Below are 24,265 nucleotides of genomic sequence, written 5' to 3'. Positions count from 1 at the left end.
GGGCACTCTGAGGATCAGGGAGGGAGCATGGCCATTCAGAGAGGTCATCTTTCAAAGCCCTCATCTTCAACTGCTAAGAGGACCACACAGCACTTAGACTAAAAAACACCCAGTCCCAGGCACAAATGCCTAACACAGCCCCTGGGGTCATTTCAGGGGCACAAAGGCTGGTCCTCATCATCTAACAAGTCACTGAGGACACTCGGGCAAAAATCTGCTCACATGAAGTGGTTGGAATTTGGAAGTTTAGAGAGACTGGCATCACAGAAAATCATCAGCTGTAGACATGCCACCTGGGGTTCAGAGTCCCCTCCTGACAGTATTATGTGATTTGGGGCAGGTTGTTTAGCATTTCTGTGCCTTGTCTTCTTTATCTGAAAAGCCGTGAGAATAGCACCTGCCTCAGGGAATTAGAGAATTGAATGAGATACGGAATATAAAGCGCCAGCCTCAATGCCAGACACACAAGCAGGCACCTAATAAATGATAGCTAGATACTGTGGTTGCATCTCTTGGGCAATTTTTTGGCTCTTGAGACTGAACTCCCCAAAAGCCCCACTAGGCATTCTTTAGAGTCATGTAAGTATTGAACGGAAAGAGGACAATTAGCAGATTCACTAGTCAGTGAACCGTTTCTGAGACCCTACTACGTGCGGACCCTAAACGAAGTGCTTCACGTGCATGGGTTCCTGTCACCTTGTCGAAGCAGCAGGAACATCCCTAACAGGCATCCCTCTGCTTGCGGGGCCCATCCACGAGGCTCTCGACACCGCCGGCCCGTGGGCGCTGGGGCCGCCTTGGGCCCTCCCGGCTGGGGCCATCAGGCAGAGCGGGTCCCGCTGGACGGGCTGGAGGTCGCCTTGGCTGGGGCGGGTCTCCTTCGGTCCCCAGGGGCGCCCTCCGGGCCGGGGCCGGGCCTGGGCAGGCGGCGCGCGGGCGGATTTCCTGCAGCCTCTGCCCGAGGCGCGCGGCCCGGCCCTCCCCGCGCAGTGGGCGGGTCCGCCCGGCAGCCAGACGGGAGCGGGAGCGGGAGCGGGAGCCCAGCCGGAGCCCAGCCGGAGCCGGAGCCCAGGGGAGCCCGAGCCCGAGCCGGAGCCCCAGCCGCCTGCCGCGCCGCCCGGGCCGCACCGACCCCTCCCCGCCCGCCCGCGCGCGCGCCCGCCAGGGGCTCCGGGATGGGCAGTGCCGCGTGCGCCCCGGGCCGAGGGACAGTCCGGCTGGCCCGCCTGGCCCCGTGACTGATCAGCAGCCCTTCCCAAGGCCGTTAATGGTTCGCTTGGATGGGAATTAATTCTGGGATGGATCGATAATGCATTGAGGTTCGCGGAGTCCAAGGCTAGCCGTCGGTCGGAAGCAAGGAGACAGAGCAGAGGGAGCCTCGCGGCAAAGCCAGCAGCCATGGGGGCCCTAGCGGGGCCGGAGGGGCAGTCGGGCCAGAGGAAGAGAAAAGGAAAGTGGATGACAGCATGATCGGCACAAGGACTCAGGCCTGGCAGCTTCTGGAATATGCTGAGCCCAAAGATCAGGCAAGCCAGGAGGGGTAAGTCCAACTTCCTGGGGTGGATCTGGGCAGTGTGTGTCTCTTGGCCAACACGTGCAGACACTTAGCCGGCTGCCACACTGGGGGTCAGATGAGGCAGGCATTCCAGAGGCATCCTGGCAGACAGGCCTTCCTAGTGAGGCTCCTGGGGTCAGACCTGAGACACGAAGGGGCAATGGCCATTTTAGTCCTCCAGTGGGTGTGCAGCCCTCACCCCATATTCTATGTTTTGACGAGTTCCTGAGTTTCTCAAAATGAGCAGGTGACAACCTTGGGAAACCTTTATTCCTTTACTAAAAAATACATGCTCAATACTCAAGATTTGTCCAGCAGCCAAGACAAAAGTGGCCCTCACTAGGGAAGACCATGCCCAGGCTTCTGGAGCCAACCAGGTCCAAGTGAGAGTCCTCGTTCTTGTGGCCTGAGAGGGTGCTGTGTGAAGCCTGCAGTAGCTGCTAGGGCTGGGCTGCAAGAAGCAGTTTCTCAGACAGGCCATAGGCAGGCAGGCACTCCCATTGGGAGAACTCCCAGGAAGCTGCATGGCCTGAGGTGAGGGTGCTGAGGGCTCAGATCTCGAGATAAGTAAGAGATGGGAGTCTGGAGAATCTTGCAGGGATGATCTTGAGGGATTGAGCTGGTGCCACAGCCAGCCTCTGTCCCCACTCAGTGGCCTGGAAACTCAGGACAAGTCCCTGGACTAGGGATAGTATCTCCCTATGGACAACAACTTCTTGACCAGTGTCCTTTTAGATAAGAACATCTGTCTTTTAAGAGAATAGGATGTGTCTTTATAAGTGGCCACTGCTTACTACGGAGGGCTGTAAACTCCAAGCTTCCCTTTTGAGCCATGAGTACGAGGACAGGTGGTTTGGAGGTAGATAGAACAACTGCCTGGGGAGCTTGGAAACAGTGTGTCTTGCCCAGTATGTGTGAAGCCTTCAGCCTCCTGTGAACTCATAGGCAACACACTCATGTCATTAGCTACTAAAGGATGATTGTGGGGTTGGCTCCAGAGCATAGTCACAGCTACCAGGACCCCTCTGTGGGGTGCTCCAAATGGATGATAACTTGTGCACCCCAATGGGCAAATGAGGGCTGTGCATGGCTCTGCTGAGGGGCAGGAGTGTGATCTAGTGACCACCTGAAGGGCTGGACCAGGCCATACATGCTGTCTACCCTCCCAGCCCTGTCTAATGCACTAGCCACTGACCAGATGTGGCTATTAGCCCTTGACATATGACTAGTGCAAATTGAGAAAAATATGCCCTAGATTTTGATGATTTGGCATGAAAAAAGAATGTAAAATATCTTACTAATAATTATATTGAGTATAGGCTAAAATGACAATATTTTGGATATATTGAGTTAAAATACATCATTAAATTTAATTTCACCTTTTTTTTTTTTACTTTCTTTGAAAGCAGCTACTAGAACATTTATAATTGCAGTTACATATATGGCTTACATTATATGTTTATTGCATAGTGTTCATCTAGAAAGAGACCAGGGCTTCAGCAAAAGGGCTCTCAGGAAACCAGCCTCTGAAATCCCAAACTTCTTACAAGCAGTTGTCCTAGGTTAGTGGTTCGTGGCCAGGAGTGATTTTGTGCCACTCCCACCCCCCACTACTCCCCACCCCCAGGACCTTCGGCATTGTCTGGAGACATTTTTGGTTGCTCCAACTGAAGGGTGCTACTGGTGTCTTGTGGGTAGAGAACAGGGACACTGCTAAACATCCTAAAAAGCAGGGGACAGGCCTTGCAACAAAGAATTATCTGGCCTCAAAGGTCTATAGTGCTAAGGCTGAGGAACACTCCACTTGATGATAGTATCTGATATGTTAAAAGATGACGTTTGTGTGCCATGCATCGACTGACCACTTAGCCACAAAAATGTATGATCATAAACTATGATAAGAAGCATTCTAGGAGCATATACTACAAATGTAGCATCAGAGGAAGCAAGAGGTATGTTAGCAAGGGCTAGGAAATGACAGGGAGCCAACTAGGCAAAGAACGGTGGAATGAAGAGGCCACGTTCCTGGTGGGGAATAGCATGTGCAGGTGTTGTGGAAAGGGAGGGGCACACAGGAGCTAGGGGCAGGAAGGGGCAGCAGGCACAGCACAAGGCTGGAGACCAGGTCTGGAACTGGATCATTCAGGGTCAGGCTTGCAGCTTGCAGCTTGTTAACAATAACTCTTGCTAGGGATATTTCTGGGGAAATACAAACCAAAATTCTGTGTGTGTGTGTGTGTGTGTGTGCGCGCGCGTGCATGTGTTTACCTTGAAGTAATTAGGCTGTGTGTGTGTGTGTGTGCGCGCGCGTGCATGTGTTTACCTTGAAGTAATTAGGCTGTGGTAGAAAGAAGAGCTCCCATCAAAATTTATCTTTGAACCATTGAACCTTTTAGGAGCTGGGCAGGATACATGTTATAAACACAGTAAGTCATAAAATGCAAATCAGCCATTGGTATCCAGACACTGCCTTGTCCAGACTGCTCCACGCTATCCATGTTCTAGATACACTATGTGAATGCACTGGGATGCATGAACAAGACTGAGGTGGCTTTCTGGATCGGTAATAAAATCAGCCTCCGCCAGCTCAGAAGCCTCTGGGCTGCTCTGCAGATAGGGGCTTCCCAGGGATCCTTCCACAGAGTCATTGGCTGTTAACTTCCTGTGAGGCCCCATCCAGGCCAGCCCCGGGTGAGCATGCAAAGGCTGCCAGCACACTGAAAGCAGTCCTGAGGTCTCCTTCCTAAGAAGGAGAGATGCCAAGATTAAGATTTTCCTTCCTCCCAAGGAAAACCCCTATTGTCACTTACCTGCATATAGAGCTAAGTTTGGTGAACTCAGACCCTGACTGAGCTCAATTTCCAAGAAGTTAGAGGCAAAAGAGTTAGGTGTCTACATATGGACACACACACACACACACACACACAAGAAGACAATAATTTAAAAAAATAGGCACCCAAACTAGCTGGAAGTGGCACAAAATAGGCCAGTCAATTCAAATTGCATGCTTGGTTTTAAGTACATCACACAATTCGAATTGATTTCAGGAAAGTGGTGCAGATTGGCTCAGATCAGCACAAACTGGCCATTATTACAATAAGTGATTTTAGCTCACCATAGCTTGCTTAGGACAAGTTCAGACTCATTTGTTATTAGCCATAACCTGTTGAAGCCAGTCCAGGCTATCTGGAACCAGGTGTGGTTCCCTGTTCCCACCTGGCTTCAGAGGTCCCTTCCAGAGAACCTTTCCTATCGTTTTGCCCCAGCTAGCTTTTTCTACACCAATTCCCCTTTCCATATTCCCAGAGTGTGGGAAGAAGCAACAGCCTTACCCTTACCCTTGCCAATTTTCTCAGAGAAAAATAAGATAAATTCACTAGAACTCCATGAATGTATAACATATACAGTGGAGCAAGTCACAAGTCTGTGCTCTGTAACACAGTGAAAGTTGCAATCTCTTTTTCAAGATAGAAAATGAAAATGTAAGGCAGGTGCCGCCTCTCCTGGGAATAGGAAAGGAGGAGCAGTGGAGCCTCATGCCATACCCTCAGGCCCACTACCGCATTCACCCCCTGCCCTCCACAGTCCCTCCTCTGCTCACACAGCCCCTGGGAGCACCTGGTTGGAACCAGACCTGGTTCCCCATATCTCCAGCTATATTCAGAACGGAACCCCAAAACACTTGACCTTGATGCAGCCCCAGCTGGCTGGGGTTGTTCCCCTTCTGAAATCCCACTGTAAGAGGACTTACATCTTCAGAGACTGGAACGTTCTGTCATTCTTGATTGAGGCTTATTGCTCTGGCCTTGCCCTAGTCCACAAGGATGAGGGATGGGGGACAGACCTATCACTTTGTCTTCTGAGAGCTCCTGACTCTGCCTGTCTCACTTAAACTCCTGCCATCATCCACCGCCAGCCGTCATCAACTCTCACTTGACTTTGGCAATAAGACTGCCTCACTCCCACCCACCTTCACCCACTCTCCACTCCAAAGCCAGAGCTATCTATTCAAATGTAAACTCAGCCATACATTCACTCCAGCCTCTTCACCCAGCCCAACTTGGAATCCTTCAGTGGCTTTCCCATTACTCTATGGGTTAAAATCCAAAGACTTACCATGGCCCACAAGACCCCTCAAACATGCAGTCTAGCTGGTGGCCACCCCTCCAGCCTCCTTTAACTCTCCAGGCTCCAGTCACACTGGCCTTCCTGTTCCTCAACTGTTCCATGGGCCTCCTACCACAGGACCTTAGCACACTTTTTTCCCTGCATAGAATGCCTCTCCCTTCTCTCATACACACCCTCTCTCACTCTCTTTCTGTTTCCCTCTCCTCCTACATGCGTACATTCCTTGACTCTTACTCACCCTCCAGCTCTCTGTTCAAATGTCACCAGCCAGGGAAGTCCTCCCACACACCCCAATCTAAGCTGGGTCCTCTGCTGCATGCTCTCCTTTCTTTACAGCATTTACCTTGGATTACAGTTGTACACTCAAATGGAATTATCTGATGGACATCTGTCATTCCACTGGACTGAGGTCCATGAGGGCAGGAGCCGTTTCCAGTTTCAAATATCATTATACCTCAATGCCACGCACCTCAAAGTTCCTCAATACATACATTTTGAATGAATGAATGAATGAATGAATGAATGAATGAATGAATTGTAGGGAAAGCATTAGCCTGGGAGGCTGAAGCACTGTCTCTGCCCTAAATGATTCAGGCCCTTAGGAAAGTCAGCCTCTCCCTTGACTGACTTATATATTGCAAATATATTCCCAATTTGTTGCTTGCCTTTTATTTTTATATTAGGGTTTTTTTTCCTCCAGATGTACATAAGATTTTAATTTTCATATCTCTGTTCTTTTTTTTAAGATTTTATTTATTTATTTGACAGAGAGCACAAGCAGGGGGAGTGGCAGGCAGAGGCATAGGAAGAGGCAGAGAGAGAGGAAGAAGCAGGCTCTCCACTGAGCAGGGAACCCAAAGCAGGGCTCAATCCCAGGACCCATAATCCTTATGACCAGAAGACAGATGCTTAATTGACTGAGCCATCCAGGCACCCCTCCTTGCTTTTATTTTTTTATCTTTTTTTGTTTTGTATATATTTTTATTGGAGTTCGATTTACCAACATATAACACCCAGTGCTCATCCCGTCAACTGCCCCCCTCAGTGCCCATCACCCAGTCACCCCAATCCCCCGCCCACCTCCCTTTCCACCACCCCTGTTTGTTTCCCAGAATTAGGTGTCTCTCATGTTCTGTCACCCTCACTGATATTTTCACTCATTTTCTCTCCTTTCCCTTATATTCCCTTTCACTAATTTTTATATTCCCCAAATGAATGAGACCATATAATGTTTGCCCTTCTCCGATTGACTTACTTCACTCAGCATAATACCCTCCAGTTCCATCCACGTTGAAGCAAATGGTAGGTATTCATGCTTTCTGATGGCTGAGGAATATCCCATTGTATACATAAACCACATCTTCTTTATTCATTCATCTTTCGATGGACACTGAGGCTCCTTCCACAGTTTGGCTATTGTGGACATTGCTGCTAGAAACATTGCGGGGCAGGTGTCCTGGCGTTTCACTGCATCTATATCTTTGGGGTAAATCCCCAGCAGTGCAATTGCTGGGTCCTAGGGCAGATCTATTTTTAACTCTTTGAGGAACCTCCACACAGTTTTCCAGAGTGGCTGCACCAGTTCACATTCCCACCAACAGTGCAAGAGGGTTCCCCTTTCTCCTAATCCTCTCCAATATTTGTGGTTTCCTGCTTTGTTAATTTTCCCCATTCTAACTGGTGTGAGGTGGTATCTCATTGTGGTTTTGATTTGTATTTCCCTGATGGCAAGTGACGCAGTGCATTTTCTCACGTGCTTGTTGGCCATGTCTATGTCTTCCTCTGTGAGATTTCTGTTCATGTATTTTGCCCATTTCATGATTGGATTGTTTGTTTCTTTGGTGTTGAGTTTAATAAGTTCTTGGATACTAGCCCTTTATCTGATAGGCCATTTGCAAATGTCTTCTCTCATTCTGTAGGTTGTCTTTTGGTTTTGTTGACTATTTCTTTTGCTGTGCAGAAGCTTTTTATCTTGATGAAGTCCCAATAATTCATTTTTTGCTTTTGTTTCCCTTGCCTTCATAGATGTATCTTGCAAGAAGTTGCTGTGGCCAAGTTCAACAAGGGTGTTGCCTGTGTTCTCCTCTAGGATTTTGATGGACTCTTGTCTCACATTTAGATCTTTCATCCATTTTGAGTTTATCTTTGTGTATGGTGCAAGAGAGTGGTCTAGTTTCATTCTTCTGCATGTGGATGTCCAATTTTCCCAGCACGATTTATTGAAGAGACTATCCTTTTTCCAGTGGATCGTCTTTCCTGCTTTGTCAAATATTAGTTGAACATAGAGTTGAGGGCCCATTTATGGGTTCTCTATTCTGTTCCATTGATCTATGTGTCTGTTTTTGTGCCAGTACCACACTGTCTTGATGATCACAGCTTTGTAATACAGCTTGAATTCCGGCATTGTGATGTCCCGGCTCTGGTTTTCTTTTTCAATATTCCCCTGGCTATTTGGGGTCTTATCTGATTCCACACAAATCTTGAGATGATTTGTTCCAACTGTCTGAAGAAAGTCCATGGTATTTTGATAGAGATTGCATTGAATGTGTAAATTGCCCTGGGTAGCATTGACATTTTCACAATATTAATTTTTCCAATTCACAAGCATGGAATATTTTTCCATCTCTTTGTGTATTCCTCAATTTCTTTCAGAAGTATTCTGTTGTTTTTAGGGTATAGACCTTTTACCTCTTTGGTTAGGTTTATTCCTAGGCGTCTTATGCTTTTGGGTGCAATTGTAAATAGGATTGACGCCTTAATTTCTCTTTCTTCAGTCTCATTGTTATTGTATAGAAATGCCACTGATTTCTGGGCATTGATTTTGTATCCTGCCACGCTACCGAATTGCTGTATGAGTTCTAGCAATCTTGGGGTGGAGTCTTTTGGGTTTTCAATGCACAGTATCATGTCATCTGTGAAGAGGGAGAGTTTGACTTCTTCTTGGCCAATTGAATGCCTTTTATTTCTTTTTGTTGCCTGATTGCTGAGGTTAGGACTTCTAGTACCATGTTGAATAGCAGTGGTGAGAGTGGAAATACCTGTCTTGTTCCTGATCTTAGGGGAAAGGCTCCCAGTCTCTCCCCATTGAGAATGATATTTGCTGTGGGCTTTTCATATATGGCTTTTAAGATGCTGAGGAATGTTCCTTCTATTCCTACACTCTGAAGAGTTTTGATCAGGAATGGATGCTGTATTTTGTCAAATGCTTTCTCTGCATCTATTGAGAGGATCATATGGTTCTTGCTTGTTCTCTTGTTGATATGACCTATCATGTTGACTGCTTTATGAGTTTGCATCCCGGGGATAAATCCCACTTAGTCATGGTGAATATTCTTCTTAATGTATTGTTGGATCCTATTGGCTAGCATCTTGTTGAGAATTTTTGCATCTGTGTTCATCAGACATATTGGTCTATAATTCTCCTTTTTGATGGGGTCTTTGGTTTGGGAATTAAGGTGATGCTGGCCTCATAGAACGAGTTCTGGAAGTATTCCATCCCTTTCTATTTTTCAGATCAGCTTTAGTAGAATAGATATTGTTTCTTCTTTAAACGTTTGATAGAATTCCCCAGGGAAGCCATCTGGCCCTGGACTTTTGTGTCTTGGGAGGTTTTTGATGACTGCTTCAATTTCCTCCCTGGTTATTGGCCTGTTCAGCTTTTCTATGTCTTCCTGTTCCAGTTTTGGTAGTTTGTGGTTTTCCAGAAATGCGTCCATTTCTTGTAGATTGCCTAATTTATTGGCGTATAGCTGCTCATAATATATTTTTAAAATCGTTTTTATCTCCTTGGTATTGGTTGTGATCTCTCCTTTTTCATTCGTGATTTTATTAATTTGAGTCTTTTTTCTTTTTAATAAGGCTGGCTAATGGTTTATCTATCTTATTAATTCTTTCAAAGAACCAACTCCTGGTTTTGTTGATCTGTTTCACAGTTCTTCTGGTCTCAATTTCATTGAGTTCTGCTTCAGTCTTTATTAACTCTTTTCTTCTGCTTGTTGTAGGTTTTATTTGCTATTCTTTCTCTAGTTCCATTAGGTGCAAGGTTAGCTTGTGTATTTGAGTTTTTTCCGATTTTTTGAGGGATGCTTGTATTGCGATGTATTTCCCTCTTAGGACTTAGCTTTTGCTGTATCCTAAAGATTTTGAACGGCTGTATCTTCATTCTCATTAGCTTCCATGAATCTTTTTAATTCTTCTCTAATTTCCTGGTTGACCCTTTCATCTTTTAGCAGGATGGTCTTTAACCTCCATGTGTTTGAATATCTTCCAAATTTCTTCTAGTGATTGAGTTCAAGTTTCAAAGCATTATGGTCTGAAAAAATGCAGGGGACAATCAAAATCTTTTGGTATCAGTTACAACTTGATTTGCGACCCAGTATGTGGTCTATTCTGGAGAAAGTTCCATGTGCACTTGAGAAGAATGTGTATTCAGTTGCTTTTGGATGTAAAGTTCTGTAAATATCTGTGAAATCCATCTGGTCCAGTGTATCATTTAAAGCTCTTGTTTCTGGGCAGCCTGGGTGGCTCAGCAGTTTAGTGCCGCCTTCAGCCCAAGGTGTGATCCTGGAGACCTGGGATCGAGTCCCACATCAGGCTCCCTGCATGGAGCCTGCTTCTCTCTCTGCCTATGCCTCTCTCTCTCTCTCTCTCTCATAAATAAATAAATAAATAAATAAATAAATAAATAAATTCTTTAAAAAAATAAATTAACCTCCTGTTTCTTTGGAGATGTTGTGCTAGAAGATCTGTCATTTGCAGAAAGTGCTGTGTTAAAGTCTCGTAGTATTAGTGTATTATTATCTAAGTATGTGTTTACTTTGGTTATTAATTTATTGATATACTAATAGCTCCACATTAGTCATATAAATATTCCTGATTGTTAGCTCCTCTTGTTGGATAGATCCTTTAAGTATGATATATTGTCTCTCTTCATCTCTTACTACAATCTTTGGGGCAAATTTTAATTTATCTGATATGAGGATTACTACTCCAGCTTTCTTTTGAGGACCATTTGAATGGTAAATAGTTCTCCAACCTTTCATTTTCAGGCTGCAGGTGTCCTTAGGTCTAAAATGAGTCTGTTGTAGACAGCAAATAGATGGGTCTTGTTTTTTTTATCCAGTCAGAAACCCTGCATCTTTTGATGGGATCATTAAGCCCATTCACATTCAGAGTTACTATTGAAAGATATGAATTGAATGTCATCATAATACCTATTCAGTCCTTGTTTTTGTGGATTATTTCTTTGGGCTTCCTCTTTCTTTTACAGAGTCTCCCTTAATATTTCTTGCAGAGCTGGTTTAGTGGTCACATTCTTTCAGTTTCTGCCTATCCTAGAAACTCTTTATCTCTCCTTCTATTCTGAATGAGAGCCTTGCTGGATAAAGTATTCTGGCTGCGTATTCTTCTCATTTAGGGCCCTGAATATATCCTGCCAGCCCTTTCTGGCCTGCCAGGTCTCTGTGGAGAGCTCTGCTGTTAATCTAATATTTCTCCCCATATAAGTTAGGGATCTCCTGTCTCTTGCTGCTTTAAGGATTTTCTCTTTATATTTGGAATTTGCAAGTTTCACTATTAAATGTTGTGGTGTTGAATGGTTTTTATGGATTTTAGGGGGATCTCTCTATCTCCTGGATGTGAATGCCTGTTTCCCTTCCCAAATTAGGGAGGTTCTCAGCTATGTTTTTGTTCAAATATGCTTTCTGGCCCTGTGTCCCTTTTGGCGCTCTCTGGAACCCCAATTAAATGTATATTTTCCCTTCTGAGGCTGTCATTTATATCCCTTAACCTTTCTTCATGGTCTTTTGTTTTTCTCTTTTTTCCTCAGCTTCCTTCCTTGCCATCAAGTTCTCTTCTATGTCACTCACTCTTTGTTCTACCTCATTAACCCTCATTGTTAGGACCTCCAGTTTGGATGTCATCTCATTTAATTAATTTTTAATTTCAGCCTGATTAGATCTAAATTCTGCAGTCATGAAGTCACTTGAATCCTTTATGCTTTTTTTCCAGAGCTACCAGTAGCTTTATAATTGTGCTTCTGAATTGAATTTCTCACATCTAATTGTAATCCAAATTCTGTAACTCTGTGGCAGAGAGTACTGTTTCTGATTCTTTCTTCTTTGTAGTCATCTTGCTCAGTGCAGAGTGGCTAAAAATGAGTTGTACTGGGAAAAGGAAGAAAAAAGAAAAAAAAAAAAAACAAGGAGGGGTATACTCTGGTTCTATATACTGTAAATCCTTCACTTCCCCTGGAGCTTTCCAGCGCTGCTCAGCCAAGAACTTGCTCTTCCCCTGTCCTTCCAGCTGGTCTTCTGGGGGAGGGGCCTGCTGTGCTGATTCTCAGGTGTGTGTACCTGGGGAAGCTGCCCCACCCCCTGTCAGGTGCATGGCTCAGTAGGAGCTGTTTATCCTGTGAGGCCCTTGTTCCCTGGCCGCCCGACTCCATCCCAGGCACAGGGTGACACCAGGAGGAACAACCACACTGGCAGCGTCCAGCTCTCCAGCCGTGGAGTCAGCTCCCGCAGTAACTACCACAGTCTCCCATCCGCACTGGCCTGGATGCTCCCGGCGGCAGGAGAGTCCTCGCTGTCCTGTGCCCTCCCCTGCTCCGCCTGTCCCGGGGGGAGCCCAGTATCGTGGGCGGTGTCCCCCGGCGCCCTGGGATCCGGGGCCTGCGCTGCTGGATCGCACTCCCGGGGCGCAGCTCCCCAAGGCAGCAGGGCGCAGCCCCCTCCGCCCGGAGCCGCCGCCGAGCTGCTCCCGGGGCCCCGCCGGGCGCTCCAGCCCTTTACCGAGCTGGGCCCCGCGGTGTGCGGCGCGCTCTCCCCGGGCGCCCCTCCTCTGTTAGGGACCCCGGGGGACTGGAGGTCCCCTGACCCCCTGCGGTTCTGCCCGATTTCCCTGCTGAGCACCTTTCCCTCCGGGAAGAATCCGGTGCGGATATTTAAAGTTCCTGCTTCTCCGGGGCTGGGCTCTCCTGTCCTGGAGCCTTTCGCCTCCCGGCCTTAGCCCGGCTCCTCGCGGGGGCCCCCTCCCCCACTGGATTCTTTTTTTATTCCTTCCCACCCCCCGCCCCCCGCCTTCCTACCTTGTGAGAAGGGCAAACTCTTCTCTCCTTAGTGTTCTAGCTGTTCTCTCTTTAAATCTCAGGTCGAATTCATAGGTTTTCAGGATGATGTGAAAGCTATCTAGGTAAGTTGGTGGGGACAGGTGACTTGGGGACCCTACTCCTCTGCCATCTTGCCCCGCCCCCCTCATATCTCTGTTCTATCAATATTTTCTTTCAGGGTTTCCACCTTTGTTTAGATTACTTTAAAATAAAATTGATGTTGCTATTAGGAAACTCCTTCTTTTAGAGGAAATCATGGAACTAATGAGCCATGCTACAGCAGCCTTAGCTATCTTTCTTAGCAAAAGTATTAATGTCTTGGAAGCCTTGATGAATGTGCAGATCCTGGTCAGTACTTTGGGGATGGAGAGAAAAAGCTTTATGAGATGAATTGGTTTCAGTGGCCTCACTGTTCTTGATTTTCCCTGCCAGAAAGTAAACCAGAATTTATTATGTGTCCTCCATGCTTTAGGAATCTCTACTGGACTTCATTAATTCTTATAAGTATACTATGATGAGGTATCAGTGCTCTCATGTCAACAGATGTGGAAGGGGAATCATGGGTGCCCTGCCACCAAGTGGTGGCATTCATATTCATGTTTGTCCAATGCTGAGGCTTCTGATCTCTCTCCCTGACCAAGTACAGGGATCCACACCATCCAAAGCCCACTGAAGGGTAGCCCTGCATGTCCCCAGAGAAACTATAGATACTTTGAGTAATAAAATGTACTGATTTATTTTTATTTTTATTTGATTTTTAATTTTTTAAACTAACATACAGTATTATATTAGTTTTGGGTGTACAAAATAGTAATTCAACAATTCTATACATTACTCAGTGCTCATCATAAGTATCCTCTTAATCCCCATCACCTATTTCACTCATCTTCCTTCCTACCTGGCAGGAAGGAACCACCAGTTTGTTCTCAAGAATCTGTTTTTTTGTTTGTCTCTTTTTTCTTTGTTCATTTGTTCTGTTTCTTAAGTTCCATATATGAGTGAGATCATATGATATTTGTCTTTCTCTGATTGACTTATTTCACTTAGCATTATACCTCCTAGATCCATCCATGTTGTTGCAAATGGCAATTCATTCTTTTTATGGCTGAGTAATATTCCATTGTGTATATAATCACATTTTCTTTCTCCATCCATTGATACACACTTGAGTTGCTTGCATATCTTGGCCGTTGTGAATAACGCTGCAATAAACATAGGGGTGCATATATCTTTTCAAATTGGTATTTTTACATTCTTTGGATAAATACCCAATAGTAGAATTACTGGATCATATGGTAACTCTATTTTTTAATGTTTTGAGGAAACTCCATACTGTTTTCCACTGTGGCTACACCAGTTTGCATTCCTACCAGTAGTGCACAAGGGTTCCTTTTTCTCCACACCCTCATCAACACTTGTTTCTTGTGTTTTTGATTTTATCCATTCTGACAGGTATGAAGTGATACAACATTGCCGTTTTGATTTACATTTCCCTGATTATCCGTGATGTTGAACATCTTTTCATGTGTCTGTTGGCCATCTAGATGTCTTCTTCAAAAAATATTCATGCTTTCTTCCCGTATTTAATTAGATCATTTGCTTTTTTGGTGTTGTGATATTTTTAAGAAGATGCCCATTGCATATGAGCACATGGAGATTAAATTTAGACAACTGTTCGAATATTTAAGGTTGAATTATTAATATGTAGTAGAAAACTAAGCAAACAAAAAAACAAGACAATTATGAGCTCCAGGGAAAGCAAAAGTTATGCATGAAAGGAAAAATTGTTATAGTGTACTATATAGCTCAGTTGGGACTAGCAATGACATAGTGCAAATTAATAATGCAAATTTGGCATGTTAATCAAACCAAAATTATAATATAACAATATTAGGAGGATAGAGAGTGGATACTTATGTGTGGTGGGGCCAGGAGAGTGAGAGAAACAAAATCCTCACTTTCCATAGTGACAAGTCAACAAATAATACTTAAAAAAGAAAAATCAAGAATTGATTTGGCATAAAATAAACACATAGGTGAATGGAACAGATAGAGAGCCCAGAAATAAACCCAAGAATATATGGACAATTGATTTATGAAAAAGGAGCCAAGAATATATGATAGGGAAGGGATAATTTCTTCAATAAATGATGTCCAGAAAAGTGGACAGTCACATGCAAAAGAACAAAATGGGACCATTATCTTATACCATACAGAAAAATCAACGTTAAGTGGATTAAATACTAATTAAGACCTGAAACCATAAAGCTCCTAGAAGAAAACAGAGGTGGCAAGCTCCTTGACATTGGTTTTGGTGATGATTTTTTTTTTTTAATTTGACACAAAAGCAAAGGCAACAAAAAATAAAAACAAAAATAAGTGTGGGATCCCATCAAACTTAAAAGCTTTTGCATAGCAAAAGAAACCATCAACAAAGTGAAAATGGGAGAAAATATTTGCAAATCATATATCTGAGAAGAGCTCAATATCCAAAATATATAAAGAACTCACACAAGTGAATGGCAAAAAATAAATAAATAAATAAATAAATAAAATCCAAACAATTCTATTTAAAAATGGGCAGAGGAACTGTCTTCTGTTTAAAAATGGGCAGAGGAACTGAAGAGACATTTTTAAGATCTATAGTAGCAGGGCAGCCTGGGTGGCTCAGTGGTTTAGCACTGCCTTCAACCCAGGGTATGATCCTGGAGACCTGGGATCGAGTCCCACATTGGGGTCCCTAAGTAGAGCCTGCTTCTCCCTCTGCTTCTCCCTCTGCCTGTGCCTCTGCCTTTCTCTGTCTCTGTCTCCGTCTCTCTGTCTCTGTCTCTCTGTCTTTCATGAATAAATAAAATCTTTTAAAAAAAAGATCTACAGTAGCAAACAAAACAAGGACATGAAAGGGTGTTCAACATAACTAATGTCAAGGAAATGCTGATCAAAACCACAAGAGATACCACCTCATACCTGTTAGCCCAAGGGATAACAAGGATGTGTTATCTCAAGTGAGATTGTGAAGAAAAGGGAACCCTGGCACTCTGTTGATGGTACTATAAATTAATATAGCCACTATGGGAAACATTATGGAGGATCCTCCAAAAATTAAAAATAGAACTACCATATGATCCAGCAACCCCGCTTCTGGGCCAATATCCAAAGGAATTGAAAACAGGGTATCAGAGGGATATCTGTGTCTGCCCTCCCGTGTTCATTGCAGCATTATTTATAATAGTCAAGACATGGAAACACCCTAAGTGTCCATCAAAGGATTAATGGACAAAGATGTGGTGTATAGATAGATACAGTGGAATATAATTCAGCCATGAGAAAGAAATCCTGCCATTTTTGACAACATGGATTGATCTTGAAAGCATTATGCTAAGTGAACCCAGAGAGGGAAAGACAAATACTGCATGGTATAACTTATATGTGGAAACTAAAAAGGCAAACTCAGAAACGGAGAGTAGAAAAGTGACTGTCAGGGACTGGGGGCGGGGTGTGTGTGTGTGGAGGTGTGAATAGGGAGAGTTTAGTAAAAGAGCACAAACTTTCAGCTATAAGATGAACAAGGTCTGAGGATCTAATGGATGAAAAATGAATCAGGTTTTTGCCCAATTAGAAGTGTGTCCATATAATACCACCCTGGGGTGGGGGTCGGGGCACCCGAGGCAGGTTGAACCCGCTTTGTGAAAACACCTGAAAGAAGGAAGGTGGACAAACAAGCTCCCAGGAAGAGCCCAGAGGCCCTGTCACCAAGTTTAGGGAGAAGGGCCAGCCTGGATCAGCCAACTTCCCGTGCTGTCTAGATATTTTAATTAGAGTTTTTGAGGATGCTTGTTACGACAGGTAGCTGATTTACACATAAAATTGGAGCCATTGAATCAAGCTTGGGATTGAAATGGTCACATGGTGTTGAGGTGGTGACATAGGCGGTAACACTGTATTGTGTAACTGAAATTTGCTAGCAGAGTGGAACTGATATTTGCCTTCTCCCCCCAAAAAAGATAAATATGTGATGTGTTGGATGTGTTCATTACCTAGATGGGGGGAATCAAAAATGGGGGAAAAAGTGGCAGTAAGTGAATACTGTTAGAAATGTAGAGGTAAATACCAAAAGGTACAAACTAAAAAGGATAAAGATGACTACCTCTGGAAGTTGGGGATGGAAGGTTGTGGAAGAACAGGGGACTGCCAGGTTTCACATCAAGGCTTGTAGGACTACTTGAGATGTGATTGAGGTTGAAGAGTGACAGCCCAGAGATCATGTACCTTCATACCAGTTAAAACTGGAGGATCGTTCTAAAGGGATTACCATGGGGTTCACAGACCTTGTCTGATGGCTTGCTTCTGGATACCCTTTCAGGATATGCCCGTGGTGACTCCATGCTGCCCCCTTGTCCGCTGCCACAGCTTGTCCACTGAGGGCTCCCTAAGACAGAATACATTCAGGGCCCTGAGAGTGAAATGGCAAAGGGATGGTAACCTACTTGAGTGACACAGTATCTGGCTTTGCCTGAGACTTAGAGAGAGGACCTTGAGGCTAGGAGAGGGATCAGGGAGGTGGTATAGGAAGACAGTTTCTGGAGAGTGGAAACAGGGTCTGGGCCACAGGTCAGGTAGGCACTGGAGGCCTCATAGACAGCAACTTTTGTTGCAGAAGAAAGGCCACAATAGACTTATCCAGTGACCTCCTCATTCCAGGCCAGGCCCTGGCACCACTGCTCAGGGCTGTCACCTTCCCAGATTTAACGTTCTCTACTGCTGGCCAGGCTTTCTATCCCCACACAGAAGACTGAGCCCTCTCTTCTCCCTCCTTCCAGAAGTTTGCTCCAAATGAAATCGAGTTGTAGAGGCCCTCAGATGAACCAAAAGTCTAGGATAATACCTGGTCAGAGTGAGTAAAATTCCCAATTTGGGGATCTTTGGGCAACAGTGGCCTCAAAGTACATTATAGCCTGATTTTTTTTGAATTCTGTTTTTTTCTAGGATTTTCATCATTCATTTCTAATATTTTCCTCATTTTTTAAAAAATTGAAACACAATTTACATACAGTAAAATGTGCAGATCAGATCTTAAGTGTACAATTAAGTGCAGATCTTAAGTGTACAGCTCTGACCACCACCCAGACCAAAATATAGAGCCTTTTCCTTAACCCCAGAAAGTTCTCTCCTCTTTTCCCCACCCCTCCTCGCTCTGCTCAGAGCCAGCCAGCCAGCCACTCTTCTGATTTCCATCACTATGGATAGAAATCATGGTATAGTCATTTTGCCTATTCTAAATGTCATATAAATGGAATCATAGGATATGACTCTCTCATCACTAACACATCAAAGGCCACAGAGACCCCTTCCACATTCTTCTTAACGGAAGGAAAGAAAGTCAGAAAATGTCTGCTGTGCCTTCAGCATGTGCCTTATACCAACCCTAGGAATCATGGGGGAAAATGGAACCAAGATAATTTCAGCAAAATGTTCAAAATCACACCACTAATGAGATCAAGGCAGCTTAACCACAGGACTCCGAGGGTCGAGAAGCCTCCTTCCCCAGAGGCCTGTCCAGAGGTGGGGGCTGGATGGTGTCACCGAGCATCTTGGGCCCCAACGATGCCAGGATATCTGAGCCCTGGGAAGCACCTGTTTCCATGGTATTTGCTGTGCTTTCACTTGGTGCAAAGACAAAAACAAAAGATATGGTCATGCCACCCACTTGGTCCTGGTGTGTCTCAGATTTGTCCAGCTGGAAGGCACTCTGGCTGAGCAACAGGCTAGTAGAAAAGGGGAAGGAATCCTGATTAGATGAGGTGAGGGTAGTGGGTAAAAGTGACCTCACTAGGGGGTGCCACAGTGCCGGCCATGGGTGCCAAGATGTGGGGAGGTCCAGGCAGGTGAGTCCTAGCATCCACCTGATGCTAATCCACCTGCTAATGCTGAGGAATCCCAGCTGTGGCTGCTATTTTATTTCAACCTGCCATATTTCCCATAAAATTAGCCAGCTGGAATACCGCAGACTCAGATACCTTCACCTCCCTGTTTGCATTTGGAGTCAGATGTATATTTAACCTCTGGCACTGACCAAATGTATAATAATAGCAGGAACCATAAGTCATGTCTATTGATCTTATGTAACCATGCTAACAGGCACAACTCATGAAACAACTTTCTTTGTGCCCGCCATGGTACAGGGGCACCAGGCCTGCCCCTATCCCTGCTTGGGTCAGGCCCCCTGACAACTGTAGCCACTCTTGATTAATGACTTTCCCTAGAGTCACTTTCATTTGCCGAATCCAAGACCACTTCAATATTTCCATGTCCATCCCAGGGCTGCAGAACTTATTTTCTCCCACCTCTTTGTAAGTATGCTTCTTGGTCTGGCCCTCATTTAGAATGTCACATCTTCTGAATCTCCATGCCCTGTTGGAGCTTCCATTTTAATGTTCTACTACAACTACCATGTGTGGAATCCCCTTCCATCTTCAAAAGACCCCTAGTGAGAGACCACCATTGCCCCATTTTTCAGATGAGAAAACTGAGTCCCCAAGAAAAAAGAAATAGAAGCCAGGGAGAATACCAGCCAGGAGCAGCAATATTGGGATTTAAAACCCAAAGGCTCTTGGATGCCATTGAGTACGTCCCTATTTATGCAGTAGGGTTCTATTGGGGTAGCGGGAATGGACAGCTTTCCCAGGCAGAGAAAGCCTCCTGTGTCAGAACCAGAGGTGCACATGTTAGGCAAGCTGTGAGCTCTTGGGTCTGGTGCAATGCAGAAAGGCAGGGGGGAAATGGTGGTGCGGCCTGGGGGATAGACCCATCCCACATTCAGATAGGGCTTTAAACAAGGGAGTGGCATGGTTGGATGGGGGCATTAGATGCTGATGCTTGCAGCAGTGTGTCTGCAGGGAGTGACTAAGAGCAGAGAGAGAGAGCCAATATTCAGTAAATGCTCTGGGAGCAATGGCGTTTCCCATCTGCCCGTTGCAGAGGATGTGAAGGAAGGGACAATAAGGCTTTTGTGCAGAGCACATCTACTCAGAGCACTCAGCTGCTACCAGCTAGGTTCCCCTGCTTCTGGACACTGTTCCAGGCCCCAGAATGACAGTCTAGCCTTTGCTGCCCAAAGTCCATGTGCCAGGAGATGAAGTGAAGTTTGTGTCCTTGGAGAGATGTACTGTGAGAGATGTACCAAGCCTCCTTTCTCCTCCTGCCTCTCCTCTCAGATCCCAGCTCATGTGAAAACTTCTATCACCCATAGAAGATGCCCAAAGTTCATAACACCAGCACTCTTAGAACACAGGACACCACCAGATGCTGGGCCAGAGGAGCTCCAGGCTGGACTTCTGGCCCCAGAGAAAAAGAGAGCTGGCCATGCATGCCCTTACTATTTGAAGATGGGAATAAATAATATATTTGCAAGTCAGGCCCGAACTGGGATAGGTAGGCCTAGAGCAGAAAACTGCCTCAGGCTCCCCTACCAAGACAGCCAAGAACATGCTCTGACTCTGCTGAAATCATCAACAGCCTCAATGATTACTTAACCAAGGGTAGAGAATATATTGATCTAAGCTAATGGCTTGTAGGCAGACGAAAATGAAATTTATAATCGATACTGAATTACATTGACTCCACCAATCCCAGGCTCCTGGTGAATGGCCTCTGCTGATCTTAACAGAATTTGAAGTAGCCAGGCTGGGGCCAGCTGCTCTAGGACAAAGTGCAGAGAGAGGAGAGAGGCTTCCAAGGGGCTCAGCCAGCGCTAATAAAAAACAGTACTAACCGGCAGTCACCCAGTGCCTCTCCCTTTCTAAAGTATGAAATTCATACCCTTCATTTCATCCTCACCAAAATCTAAGAGGTGGATGGAATTTGTATTTTGCTCCCATTTTATATGGAAATCTGGGAATTCAAAAGCAGCAGGCCTCAGGCCTCCAAATTCTGTGACCTCACACAGCGTCTTCGTACAAGCCACCGAACTAGGAAAAGTAGGAAAATGATAGTTAAGCCCTGAGCTTTGTCTCCTGGCCACTTCTCTGATTATGGGAATGGAATCAATGATCTCGTGCCCTTTAACTTGTTAAGTGTATAAGAACAGGCCTTGGGTAGGAGAAATCTATTGGCAGATTTCATCCAAACCAAGAAAATCATTTGCAGAGGCACAATGTCTCTTGGATTTGATCTTTCCCATCTTCTTTGACCTTGAGGATTCCTGTCTCATGTTCATTCATTCACTCAGCAAACATTTATTGAGAGGCTCTGTGTTGCAGTGTAGGGCTCCAGGCATGGGGAGGGCACCTTCCCTGGCCATAAGAAGCTCACGAATCAATACGGTAAAGAGATGTCTGGTCAGAGGTGTGTGCCAGTCATGGTGGCAACATCATGGATAGACACTGAACCCTCTGCTTTGAGAGGCTATTAGAGGAGTCTTCGTGTAGTAGGAAACAGCTACACTGATGCCTCAAGAGTGAGTCAGGACTCATCAGTCCAGCAAGCACAGAAATGAAGAGATGGGACCTAAAATGACCCATATGGGGACCAGTCATTGGCTTGGAAAAAAATGAGATATATGGATGAGTGGAGATCTGGAGATATGGTAGAGATATGGTGGAGCCCTGGCCCACAGATGCCTTCTCCCCATCTCAACTTCATACCCATGTTAGTGATGGCTAAGGCACAGCTCTTCAAAGGAGACCCCCAGCAAGAGTGACATCACTGTGCCATGGTGGTTGAAGGTCCAGCTTGTAGATTGAAATTGATGGAGGTCCATCAGGCTTGTCTTTCTCAGAGGAAGAGTCTTTTCATTAGCCTTGAGCAAGAAGGGTTAGGGTATAGTCTGTTCCAGGGCAGTGATATGAGTCCTGTGAGAGTCCGTGTTACTCTGGGAGACAGAATTCCCAGGCTAGACCCCATGCTGTCTCATCCTGCATGGCCTCCTGTGCCCCCTGCTGGCCACATCCCTTCTTCCCCTGGCCTTCTGTAGCATTGGGGGATGAAAAACTTTTCCTCTACCCTCTTAAGTTCTGATTCTGGGACCTGCTAATTAAACTGATAGAAGTCAGAATAACAGAAGGAAAGGCAGCTAAAGCCGGGCGGCATCATTGTGGGATGGTGATTGGGAAATGTATGGTAGATAAGGTTATTTAGTAAGGTTTGTTATTCAGACTACAGAGTCTCGCTCTCCTCTTCCTTGTACAGGACCAGGAAAGACATCTACAAGAGAAATTCATAGCCTTCTTTTTTTTTTAAAGATTTTATTTATTTATTTATTTATTTATTTATTTATTTATTTATTTATTTATTTGAGAGAGACAGCATAGAGAATGCACCAGAACAAACAATGGTGAGAGGGAGAAGCAGGCTCCCCACTGAGCTGGGAGCCCGAACATGGGGCTTGATCCCAAGACCCTGGGATCATGACCTAAGCCAAAAGCAGACGCTTAACCAAATGAGTCACCCACCCAGGCACCCCGTACCTTCCTTTTAGGCAGAAAGAGGGAAGAAAGAAAGCTCCTTCAATATTTGCTATTTCTCAATTGCCTACAACTCAAAATAATCAATGCACCATATTGCCATATTGCCATCAGCAAGTGGCATATTTCAGGGGACACAACCTGATCCCCTCCAGTGTCACTCTATTCTTTCATCCAGCTCCACCTTCTCCACTGGACTCCCAACCTCCCAGCCTGACCTCCACCTGCTGCCTTCATGCTCCCATTTCCCCTTATGTGTGCCATGATGGCCATGAGACCTTGCCTTTGGGTGTATTTGCTACCCCTTTACTTCTGCTAGGGTAGGCACATGCCTTCCATCTCCATTACCTAGTGGCTAGTCCAGGGTGCATACCCAGGAAGCCTGCTTGAATGGATGAATGAATGCCAGATCCAGCTGAATCTGAGGAGGTGTGCTGAAAGTGCAGATCAAGTTGTTTGGGTGTCTCTCTGCCTTCAGCCCCCTCTTGCCAAAGAGCAGCACCAGCTGAGCCAAGAGGCAGACCCAGGAAGAGCCAACAAAAATGCCTTTAAAGAATGTTATCTTTTATATTGATTTTTAAAAATCATTAAAGAAATCATTATGAAAAAAAAAATCCCAACTTTCTAGACAACCTCAGAACTATCTTAGAAGTAGCACTTCTTGGGGCACCTGGGTGGCTTAGTCAGTTAAACATCTGCCTTGGGCTTGGGTCATGATCTCAAGGTCCTGGGACCGAACCCCACATTGGGCTTCCTGCTCAATGAGCAGCCTGCTTCTCACTCTGCCTCTGCCACTTCCCCTGCTTGTGCTCTCTCGCTCTCTCTCAAATAAATAAATAAAATCTTAAAAAAAAATAAATAAGTAGTACTTCTCACTTGGGGATGAGGGAGAATACGTACTGCACTGCCCCTTACTGTCTTTCATCCTCCAGGCCCTGAACTGTGAACTGTTAGGAGAGCCTGGCTCTTTTGTAGGCCTCCCTGATGAGCGGACCTAGCAGAGAACAGATAACCAAACGGAATCCAGAAAGAATGCTAGGTAACAAGTTGAAAAAAAAAAAGTAGGGGATGCTCAGGAACCCTGGTATAATAAATCACAGGAGGCTTGAGCCGTATTCCCAGGACAGTATGGGCACCTGATGAGGCCCCTTGCCCTCGGATGCAGATTGCATTAATTTGATGAACCGTCTTTTCCGGCTTTCCAGATTGCCCCTTCCATTACCTCACCTCTCTGCTCAATCAATCTTTCAGCCTCAATACTTAACCTTTAAATCAATTCCACTCTGAGAGCCATCTTGCTAGTTCTCCAGTCTGGCTTTAAAATCCCATTGACTTGTATAAATCAATTATGTTTTAGTTCCTGGGCGGCCACTCCTCCATGCTCCCAGGGTTGCACTTACAGAGCTGCAGATGGAAAAACATCCCCTGGTGGGCTGCGGGGTGCCCAACCCCACTGAGCAACACCACTAGGGCCAGATGCTCCAGCAGCCACCCGAGGTCGATGTGATGCTGCCATAAGCCTATTCGGAAGACCTGGAAAGCAATCGGATATGTTAGATGGGGTTCTCCTAAGTAGACCCTGAGATGAGGATTATCATGAAATCAGTTATCAAAGAGGTGCTCCCAGGAGACACCAGTAAGGGGCTGAGGGAGCAGGACAGGAGAGAGCCAGGCTTGGTATGAAGCCCAATCCAGGGAGGTGTCAGCCTGAGCCTCCTGGAACTTTGAAGTATGACTTACACCTCCTTATCCCTCCGAGTGGTTTCCAACTAGAAACCAGGAGTTCTCAGGCCCCTACACCAGGAGTCTTGGGCCAAGGGCTGGTGGCTGGGGGCATAAATTCCCAGGATCTTCCAGTTCTCCTACTGCCTGGGCAAAACCAGCTCCCTTAGCCAGCTGGCCAGCCAGTCCGACAGCAGAGGCCAGTGCTACCAGGACTGGGAAAGTGTAGGAAAGCCTGAGAGATCACATGGCCAGGGCCAGGGGACCCCTGAAGGCTGTACTAATGGCTCT

General features: G+C 45.5%; 1 protein-coding gene across 3 annotated transcripts in view; it reads left to right on the top strand.

Annotated features, from left to right (window-relative positions):
- Window positions 1–1,150: 1,150 nt before the first annotated feature.
- The window catches only part of ARHGAP22 (Rho GTPase activating protein 22), a 135,698-nt gene continuing 112,583 nt past the window's right edge, over window positions 1,151–24,265 (top strand). For all 3 annotated transcript variants that reach the window (XM_038578023.1, XM_038578022.1, XM_038578021.1), the window contains exon 1: window positions 1,151–1,540. In XM_038578023.1, the coding sequence (XP_038433951.1) occupies window positions 1,507–1,540 (34 nt within the window). In that variant the 5' untranslated portion in view covers window positions 1,151–1,506. The remainder of the gene's footprint in view (window positions 1,541–24,265) is intronic.

The sequence above is a fragment of the Canis lupus genome, chromosome 28, assembly GCF_011100685.1.
Source record: "Canis lupus familiaris isolate Mischka breed German Shepherd chromosome 28, alternate assembly UU_Cfam_GSD_1.0, whole genome shotgun sequence".
Classification (NCBI taxonomy): Eukaryota; Metazoa; Chordata; class Mammalia; order Carnivora; family Canidae; genus Canis; species Canis lupus.
Note: the sequence above shows the minus strand (reverse complement) of the source record. Positions and strands in the feature narration are given on the sequence as shown.